The 11,139-nt window shown below is 38.5% G+C and overlaps 1 protein-coding gene across 1 annotated transcript in view; it reads left to right on the forward strand.

Annotated features, from left to right (window-relative positions):
- CCDC34 (coiled-coil domain containing 34) overlaps window positions 1–11,139 on the forward strand; it is a 25,431-nt gene that overhangs the window by 7,708 nt on the left and 6,584 nt on the right. The window contains exon 3 of the mRNA XM_009334521.1: window positions 56–163. Coding sequence (XP_009332796.1) covers window positions 59–163 — 105 coding nt within the window. The 5' untranslated portion in view covers window positions 56–58. The remainder of the gene's footprint in view (window positions 1–55; window positions 164–11,139) is intronic.

Here is an 11,139-nt window from a genome sequence, read left to right on the forward strand (position 1 = left end):
GTATTGGTGTAGATGGTCACCACGGATTTAATATGTATACTTTTTCTTTAATTAGGAAATGAATATACAGCTTGAGAAGGTGAAGCAAAAGCAAGAATGTGAAAGGAGGAAAAGGGTAGCTGAAGAGAAGCACAAGGAATGGGTCCAAAAAAAAAGAGAGGAGGTAAATATTGCTTTGGCTGCAAATATTCTAGAACATACCATGCTTAAGTAAACCTATGTAAAATTTACTTAGACTGTTTGGACAACCATGTTTTTAGCTTGCTGAATGAATGGCTATTTTAATTGAAAATTATAAAACCACGCCAATGCAGTTAAACATTTTTCCAAGACTGATTTCTTTTTTTTTCCCATAAGGTATAAAGAGATTTGTTTTCTGAGTAGTCAGATAACTGACAACTGGCCTACATCTTGTGCAGTAGCCTTCTGCTAATTATAGCTGGGGTTCTGGTCTTCAGTATACCCTACTCTTTCTCACTTCCTAGGTTCAATGCACAAGCATTTTGGGTAAAGTGTATGTCTTGACTGTCTGCAATTTCTTGTATACCACGTAGAGCCAGAAGAAGGATTTAGTTAAGTACCATTGTGGACAGGCAAATAGCATGGTAGAGTTTAGAGGGATAATTGAGGTGTGAGGCCAGATTCAGGAAATTCTCAGTAAACCACAGTTAGCAATTGGGAATTCCTTCATCCAAAAAATCACTTCTGAGTGGGATCAAAAAATTTTTTAAGTTCTCTTGAGAGGTATGCCTAAGTCCAGGGTCAGAAGTAGACAGAATCCTGATCTCAACTGGGCACTGAACAGCTCTGTGTCACACAAAGCAAGCATGTGTACTGGGTGGCAAAAATGGGAACGTTTGAGAGGCTTGGGCTCGTTCAGCCCCTGGTAGTTTGTGGGCATATGCGTTCATTGTCTTACGGTCTGTAGCAATATCAGTTGCTTACCGTTCTGTACTTATGGTTCTGAATAAAATCAGATGAAAATTGATTAAAAATACCACAACGGCGCTAGCTGGGCTAGATATCCAGACATCATACATTTTTCACCATTTCAGAACTCCTTCAGATTCAATCTAGAACGACTAGAATAACCTGTGTTTGGATCTAACCTAATTACTCTTAGTCTCAATGCTGACTGGATGATTGGCATAAACCCGCCCCAAAACCAATCCTGCTCTAAGCATTTATTATGATGTAGAAAGGATCCTTCCTTATTAAAGTACACAGCAAAAAGTAGAAGATTTATTATTCAGCACAAACAATGCTATTTTCCTCTTCCAAAATGCAAATTAAATTATAGGTGTCTGTAACTATTCATTGCCTTGAAAGCGTTTGGGCTGCCTGTTAGAATTGTTCACAGTTCAAAACAGTGAAAGTTCTCATTCTCTCTCCTACCCTGCCCCCCTGCCTTCAACTTCTGTAAACATCTACCTATTTGGGTCCTCCTTGGACCTTTGTCTTTGTGACTTTACTGATTAACAACTTCTTTTCTATTGTCAATGGGAATAGGAGGTCTTTTTTATGGTAATCACATCAGCCCAGAGGACAGGGGAAAAAACATATTTGTGTCTGGACTTTATCATATTATATTTTGGAAGGATAAGGTCATCCTTAGGCCATGTCCCAAGCTTTTACCAAAAGTAATCTGATTTTCATTTAAATCAGATGATTCATTGGCTAGTCTTTTCTGTAAACCACACTCAAATCAAGAACAAACTGAACTTAAAAGCTTAGCTGTCTTTAGGATATTAACATTTGTGCTGCGTAGACCTTACCACTTCAAGTTTCCACAAGATTATTTGTGGATCTGGACACAGACTGAAGGATAATTATGTCAATTCAGTGACTAAGAAGGTGTTTAAAATTGCGTGAAGATTTCACATGAAGTTTAAGGTTAGATTCATGAGCACTGACAGTTGCTATGATTTTCTTGGGGAGCATGCATACATCTCATATTTGGGAAAGCTGACTTCATTTCCTCCTAGAAGCATGAAAAGGTGCTCCTTGGGGCAAAATTCACAGTATTCTTCACTGAAATATGCATTAAGCACTTGCCTTTTTCATATCTGGTTACCGATTCTGAGCCCCCTGTGTGTAGACTGCAGAAAATGCTTTACTTGACAGGAGGCAGTACTTTCGGGGATATTACCTCTATGATCTCCATAAGTCTGTGTGCTTTCCCATTGCTGAATACTGTACTGACGAAGGAAGTAAGGGATGGTTGAGCGTACATGAAACTTTTTCCTTCATCTTGAGCATCCAGCATCAGGAGACACTGCTGGAAAAATCTTCATACTGTGAATATGAGAGACATTTATGTCAGAATTAGAAGCTTGTATGTGCATAAAATAATTCTGCTGTTTTTCTGTATGCCAAGCCAATTTTCTTGCATTTTGTTGCATGGCAATGTCAGTTGTGATGCTCTGACTGTTAAATATAGTCCTTTAGGGTCAGGTTAGGAAGCAAAGCTTGAGCACTATTTTAGTTCACTGGCAGTTTCGGTTTTTTATTGTTTAATATATATTTAAAACTATATGCTGTGAAGTTTTTTTTTTATGCTTCCAATCATTTTGCATAAACTGTTTTTGAAAATAAAAGAATCATAACCATTTAATAACCTTCTATGTAAATAGCTGTCGCAGTTTAACCTCAGTCGGCAACTGAGCACCACACAGCTGCTTGCTCACTTCCCCCCCCACCCCCGGTGGGATGGGGGAGAGAATTGGAAGAGTAAAAGTGAGAAAACTCGTGGGTTGAGATAAAAGCAGTTTAATAATTGAAATAAAATCAAATCATAATAATAATAATAGTAATAAGAATAATAATATACAAAGCAAGTGATGCACAATGCAATTGCTCACCACCCGCCGACCAATGCCCAGCCAGTCCCTGCGCAGCACGTCTCCCCCCCCCGGCCAACTCCCCCCAGTTTATGTACTGAGTATGACGTCACATGGTATGGAATATCCCTTTGGCCAGTTTGGATCAGCTGTCCTGGCTGTGCCCCCTCCCAGCTTCTTGCTGGCAGGACATGAGAAGCTGAAAAGTCCTTGACTAGCGTAAGCGCTGCTCAGCAACAACTAAACATCAGTGTGTTATCAGCATTGTTCTTATCCTAAATCCAAGACACAGCACTGTGCCAGCTACTAGGAAGAAAATTCACTCTATCCCAGGCGAAACCAGAACAATAGCTTTTGTGATTTTAAAGGTTGTGAATGAACTAGAAGTAATATATTGAAATATGAGCTATCAAAGAACATTCTAAGCTGTGAAATATGTTTATGCAAATATGGCAAAATTTTGCAGCTCACTAGGAATTAAAAACTTAAAATCAACTGTCAAGCACTGTCCTAGTTCTACTAATGCCTTTACAATTTTCAGAAAGATACTAGATCTGTGCTGGACAACAATAGGCTTACTTTCTCTCTCTCCTAAGATTGAGTCATTTGTGGGCAAACAGTAAATTGTCTGTTTGACTTGTTTTGTTTTAGATGTAGTAGAGCTCTATTTTTTAACAAGTCACAGGAATATCAATCAAAATATTTTAACTCTAAAATATCTCCAAACATGCTTTTGATTCCAGAAGAAAATTTGCTTGAACCCAACATGATTTTGTGTGTAACTAAAACTTTTATTTCTGAGTTAGTTAGATTTATTAGTAAAAATGAGGTGGGCATGATTATAAATGCTGAGCAAGCAAACTTGGTGTTCTGTGTCATGTTTTCATTATTAAAGTAGCCTTGATTTGAGTGGTATGCAGAACTAGACATAGATCAGCAGTGCCATTAGAATCTGTCTTAATCTTTCTGGAATGTTAAAATGTTTGCTTGATTGCTAATTGCTGTATTTAGACTCCAGTTCGGTAAGGAGCTCTGTGTAGGCAACTCATAGCTGAACTGTGGAGTTTAAAAAGAAAGGAATTGACATCCTCGATCTCCATCTCATCATAGAACTAAATCTTGAATAGGTATTGAAAACTAGCTACTGTCTCATTTCTTTCGGTTCGAGTTAATGCTTGTGAAAGCTTATTTTCTCCATGTCTGTTCATTCTGGCACTTTATGTGTTTTTTTTCTTTTTTTTTGGGGGGGGGGGAGGGGCGGCGGCCAAGAAAGGACCCATTCTTTGTGGAATGAAGTTTTTTACTGAAAATAAAACCAAGAGGTAAAGAATGGCTAGAATTTATTGTAAGAAAAAAAAAAAAAGGACACCTTTGCAGTCTATAATTTCATGTTTATACACTGACTCCCTGTAGATACTGAACAGATCAGTTAACTTCAGTCATTGTTCTCCACCCCTGAGTAAGTTTAAAAAAACCAAACAACAACCAACACCCCCCTCACGTCACACACACACACACAGCCCCCCCCTCCCCCAAACTGTATCTTGGAATTATTTGGATTGGGGGACCTACATGTGGGATATCTTTTGAAAATCTCTTCTCCATAGTGGCATCTTTGTGACTTGTGTCTTGTCAAATGTGTTCTTGCTTAACAAATAAATGTTTCATGGCTGCTTGGCTTAGCAGGCTGTAGATGATACCAAGACTGTTTACAGTCTTGGGTAAACAACAGTTTAAGGAGAAGATAAAAAGTACTGCTTAACATCTTCAAAATATAGGGGAATGCCGTTTCTGGTTCCTTCCAAGGATTTTTCTCTCTCATCTAAATTCTGATGGATTAATATGTGATGACAAAACTCTGGCTGGGTATAAAATATGCAAAAAAATTGCGATAGGTGAGGTCATAGATGTTCAGAGTTGATCACTCATTCATACTTTCTTTTGTAGTGTTTCCTTTGAAGACCACCGCTATTCAAAATTTGTCCAATATCGTTCAATTCCAAGCTCCTTCACAGTGTGACCAGGCACTGGTTCTACTGCCTGATAACTTACTGTGTTCTACTCAGTGGAAGTTTCTGGAGATGCTAGTGAAAAGCTTCTCTTCTGTTTTGGAAAACATGTAAGCTGCTGTCTGAAGCCAATTTGGGTTTTTTGCCCTCATTTGCCCTTGAGTTGATTAACTCAAGACATATGTAGCCGTCTTCCAGGAAGAAGACTTTACCCTTACAACCTCATCTACCCGGAATGAGGTGCAGTATGGAGAACTCCTTGCTAGAGTTTGGTTTATAAAACCTTTGTCTTTCCAGACTCCCTTTCTTCCTTATTCTGTGTCCTCTTAGAAATACCTCCTGGTATTTCTCTAAAGAACTGAGGATGGTTTTGACATTTATGTAGTCTTACATGAAATGTTGTTATCTTCATGTAAACAGGGACCCAGCCCCTGCCTTTATAGTTTCTAAGTGTAATTTGGGTTTGACTTGCCCACCTATCAAGAGTGCTGTGTTTACAAGACTGTATCTGAAGAACCTCAGTTATATATGACTTACTTCCTAATGTTTTGCCATAGAATAGGAAGCTTGTTGTTGACAGTAGCAAGTTTTTTTGTTTTCCTGTTTTATATGAACTTTTGATCCTGAGATGTGGAGTCTCTTTCATTCCTATCAACAGCTATGGGATTGAACATTTAAGTAAGGTATGTGTAACTGCTGAATTACCGATTAATTGCCTTCAAATCAAAGTACCAAAGGCTTTGAGAAATGCATTGTGGATGCATAAACTGTGAAGCGTCTGTAAACTGATGTGACCATTTAATTCTTTAGAACATTGTAATTACAGTCAGAACCTCTTATGAATTAATGCTGAATAAAATATTAGGATTAAAGGTCAGGCCTGATAACAACAGCTTTTTGATTAAATATTTAAAAAACTAACACTGATGCAGTGCACTCCACCCTCTATGCTCTATTTGATATGGTATCTTCCAATCATATTTAATCCACCTTTATTGACTTTGCAAAGCTACTTCATTCTTAGAATGCCAATAGGATATGAACTTGGAAATATTTAGAGTATTCCATCCATGTATGTGCATATGAATACATATAAATATTTATATTATATATTGTTGTGGTTTAACCCCAGCTGGCAGCTAAGCTCCACACAGCCGCTCACTCAGTCCCCCGCAGTGGGATGGGGGAGAGAATCGGAAGGGTGAAAGTGAGAAAACTCATGAGCTGAGATAAAGGCAGTTTAATAGGTAAAGCAAAAGCTGTGCACACAAGCAAAGCAAAATAAGGAATTATCATAGAATCATAGAATGGTTTGGGTTGGAAGGGACCTTAAAGATCATCTAGCTCCAACCCCCCTGCCACGGGCAGGGACACCTTCCACTTGACCAGGTTGCCCAAAGCCCCACCCAGCCTGGCCTTGAACACTTCCAGCGATGGGGCATCCACAGCTTCTGTTCCTGTGCCTCACCACCCTCACGGTGAAGAATTTCTGCCTTATATTTAATTTAAATCTACCCCCTTTCAGTTTAAAGCCGTTACCCCTTGTCCTATCACTATCACTACATGCCCTTGTAAAAAGTCCCTTCGTTTACTACTTCCCATCGGCAGGCAGGTGTTCAGCCTTTTCCAGGAAAGCAGGGCTTCATCTCCCATAACGGTTACTTGGGAAAACAAATGCCGTAACTCCTAACGTCCCTCCCCTTCTTCCTTTCCCCCAGCTTTTATTGCTGACCAGTGTGTCATGTGGTCAGTTGGGGTCAGCTCTCCCAGCTGTGTTCCCTCCCAGCTTCTCATGCACCCCTGACCAACTCGCTCTTGGGGCAGAGTGAGAAACAGAAAAGGCCGTAAGCGCTGCTCAGCAATAACTAAACCACTATTGTGTTATCAACACTGTTTTGGTTACAGATCCAAAACATAGCACCACGGGAGCTGCTATGAAGAAAACTAACTCCATCCCAGCCAAAAACCAGTATGTATATGTAACATATATATTTACAACAATAACTGAAATCTCAAAAGCAGAATGCTTGCATCCCAAAATAACTCTAATTCTGAAACTCATGTTGTTAGCATCCTTGTCTTTAGTCTTTAACTTGCATATAATACTTTATGCTATATTAATGTGATATCTAGCAAAGTTGTAAGAGCAAAAGTAGTGAAGTAACACATTTTACCTTGGAAAAACTAATTCTAATACCAATCTTAATTTGACTGTAGCATTTCAAATACTTTCTGCATTGTTGAGTAGAGAATAAGGCATTGCTTTTTATTTTTTCTTAAAAGTAAATATGAACAAAGCAGGTGTTAATCATAGAACTTTGATGTTCAACTTTTTTTTGTTGTTCATTTTTTCTTTCAGTAAGTCCCCATTACTTACTGAAAAATATAATTTTAATGGAAAACAGGTACGGGATGGGAAAATTCTATTTTCATGCTTTTTCACTGAAAATTTTGTTCTTATAATTTACTTTGCTGCTGGCTGATAGTCTTTAAAGAAGGAAAAAGCAGTGAGAAATATGAAAGCCTAGGAGAAGCACACTATAAAACAATGAATGACAATGTTCTTGAGCAGACTTCCCTTTCTTGGTGTGCTGCATGATTCCTCCCAGAAGAGAGACTTAGTTTCCAACTCCTACTCCAAAGATGTGTTGTTTAATGCATACTTTATCTCACCATTGTTAGTATAGAAAACAGACTGTTCGGCAGCTTGAGCACGACTGTGAAGTTAAAAAGTCATGCTCACTGATGCTCTCTTTCTTTCATCCAATGAATCGTTAATTATTTTGTGAGGAGTGGTACCGCTTCAACAGAAGAGGTGGAGAATCCTGTCAGCCCAGCCCGCAGCCTGGTAGATGGAGTCTTCTCCCCACAGTGGGACATGTTAGTTTGAATCCCCTCAGGCAGAGAGGTAATGAAATCCGCATCTTCCCTCTCCTAGGTTAATGTTCTAACAGCTGAACTGTTGTTCTGAGTCAAAGCAGTGGTTGCTGCTACATTTTGTGTAGAGCCTGATGTGCTATGGTTTTTGCTGACAGTTTAGACTTGAAAGAGATGCTGAGATGTTCACCTTTTTCAAGACCGAACCCTTTCAAGAAATGTAGTTGTGAGGGAAGCTTAAATATCTGGCATAAATACCTTCCAGCCTTGAGAACCAACATCGTTTAAGAAGTTGAATTTTCTGTTTACAAGCCCAAGTCTGTCTTTACATATCTAAACTTTTTTTGTAACTCTGGGCTTAATTTCTTAATGTTTTTTTTTTTCTGCATATTGTGGGTTTTTCAGCGTCTAGACCTGGAGTGCTTTGCAAAACAGTGGGGTGTTTGTGGGTTTTTTTGTTGTTTGTGGGTTTGTTTTTTTTTTTTAAGCACAGTGTTGATGTGCCTTTACACAAACTTTTCTGTGAGGTTGTGCATGGCCAATGCCATGGGTATTCTGTCCATACTTACCTTTAGATTTCTGTAAGTAGAATGAACTAATTTCTCATGGTTAGTGTTAGGATGAGTTTTAGATAGACTTGTAGAGGAGGAGTTCAGGGTGGCAGATGATTAAAATATTAGTGCTCATGTATTTCAGCAGCTTTCGTGGAGTCTGCATTCTTCTGAAGACCCCAAGAGTGTTCGGGGACCAAGTACACTAAGACTTTCTGCTTGTCATGTAGAGTACCCACATGTAAGGAACACAGTTTGGGAGAAAGATCCATGTATGTAACCATCTTACAATTACACCAGTCCAATTACTAGACTGCAGTGGGGTCTGCATTGACTGTGTGAACTTGAGCAGTACATCTTTGTAAAACCTGCCTGTCAGTAGACAACTGCAGCTCAGTGTTGTTTCACTAACCTCCTTTCTAGCCTCTTGTTCTTTTCACATGCCAATTCTGGAGAGATTAAATAAGTATTTCTGTGGGCTAGGCTTGGTGACTGAGCTGTGTAATAGGGCTAAATTGAAAAGATAATAACAATTGGCTGAACAACCCAGATTTCTGAGGCTGTTAAATGTGATTGACGTTCAGGATTATTATGAAGATAAATGAGGATATTTGGATGTATGTTCTGATGTTGGCAGTGTGGACTTTTCCTATATTTCGCCATCAGTCAGCATAAAATGATGCTAGAATACGGTAGCTAAGATGTCGGAGCAAACAGCTGTGAAATAGAACCATCAATTATGTATGAAAAGAAAAATGTCACGTTCTGCAGACCAGAAAATGGGAAAGGATTGCTGTGAGAAGTATCTTAAAAATATAAACCACAACATTAATTTCTGGAAATATTTCTATTCGGTGACACTCTACACAGAAAATGCAGAACAGAAAGCAGCTCTGCACTTGACCCTTTCAGCCTCTCATTTAATCATTGATATGAAAATACAGAAATGTATATTTTATTAATTTTCTTCCAGTTGGATACAGTGTCTCTGGTTCGATGGCAATTGGGCTGTTTTTTGCCTGGGAAATTATTTAATATTTCTGCCTTCTGTCAGGAAGAAAGTGGGATGCTTCTTCAAATTTTAAATTCCTTTGACAATTCTCCACATATACATAGGTCTGATTTTTCTTGAAAAGTTTGTAGTTCTGCTGATGAGACACTGGTTTGATACTGACTCAGTGAGGCACATGCTGCCTACTGAGTCACCATCACTGCTTTGTGGGACGGCAGGATTTGTTTTGGGTGGGGGATTTCCAAGTACTGACCTAGCCCAGGCTTCATTAGGTTCCGAGGCTTGATAGGATCACAGCCCAGAGCAGTGAACCCGCAGGCCAGATTTGTATCCTTTCTCCTTAATAATGTGCTTGGGTGGGGCGGCAGGAGAACAAGCCTTTCTTGCAATGAGTAATTGGATGTTTTACAATCAATACCTTAATTTATGTAATACCTGTAATCATATTTAAAAGTGTATGTAAATTTGCTAGTGGTTTAGTGAATAGATCATGTCTGTTTTGAACACAAGATCAAAGAGAATTTTTAAAACCCAATCTGACAACACCAAGCATAAACAAATTACATAATTTCCCTCCCCCCGTATATACGTGGAAGGAGAGGTGAAGGGAGGACTGAAGAACATGTACATTAATATGCACATTCCTAGCATTTTTGATAGACTTGTATAAGGGAAAGTAATGAGGATGGGGGGAAGCTGCGGAGGCCAGGGTGACAGGAGCTTGACATGAAACAGGTTATTAAAACAGCTGGGAATGCGGTGTACACTAACTTTATGAACAAAAAGCTGTTCTGTGCACGAGAGAAAGAGGAAGCATTTCTGATTTGTCTGCAGAATAATTTCTAGGCAGCTGCAAAGTCTGCAATTCTGCAGGGACTCTCCCTGTCTTAAGGATGTCTCACTGGAAGTAAAACTTAGCGATAGTTGTGGCTTTCATGGTAGTGTGCATGGCATATCATTGTTTACATAGGACCTAATTTAACTTTGGGTCAGCTTAGATAGGGGCTAAACTATTGTGATTAAGGATACATAATTTAAGAAGCTTCCCTGCCTTTTAATTACAGTCTTTAGAAAGGTTTTTAGTCTATTTTCTGCTTATTATTGTTGTCCATTATTGAACAATTCCCCTAGGTATGGAAGGGCCCAATTTTTTTTTCATTTGCTCTACATTTTCATGCTTTGTGTATGATAAGACCCTTAGTTAAAGACTGCAGCTTTGAAAGATCCTTAGTTTTGTAACTTACTTTCATGTACAATAGAGATAAGCCAGCAAACAGCAAAAGATTTGAAATCTTTGTAAGGCACCTTCAGCAATGATTTTAACTCACTGTTTTAGTATATATCTCTCATCTACATTAATGCTTTTTATGTGTCCCAGACTATCATTGTCTCGAAACAGGAGTTGTTGAGAGATGCATGTGGGCAATATTTGGTAATGAAGGGACAGAGGAACAGCTCTGAATAAAAGAGATTAAGATGAATTTTAGACAAAGGAGGAGGAAAAGCTTAGGCAATTGTTTTTTTTTTTTTTTTTTAGGCAGGTGATACTTAGGATCTGCATAATTTGCCAAAAACAGATTATTTTTCCTTTTTAACGTAGTTAAGCATGGAAGGGTTTGTTTCATGCTAAGAAAGATCTCGTTTCCATTCTTCACTAGTACATTTCAGAATCTCAACTTTTTTTTTTCCCAGAATGAAATTATTTTTTTCGTTGGTCTTAGTTGTAAATAGTAATTTTACCACATTTACAGGTCTTACAAACAGTGTTGTAAAATCATATTAATAAGACTTCCATTATTTTGTAGTTCTATGGAGTTCTACATTCCAGAATATGCATTGAAATTGGAGTG

This window comes from Pygoscelis adeliae, unplaced genomic scaffold, assembly GCF_000699105.1.
Source record: "Pygoscelis adeliae isolate BGI_AS28 unplaced genomic scaffold, ASM69910v1 Scaffold171, whole genome shotgun sequence".
Classification (NCBI taxonomy): Eukaryota; Metazoa; Chordata; class Aves; order Sphenisciformes; family Spheniscidae; genus Pygoscelis; species Pygoscelis adeliae.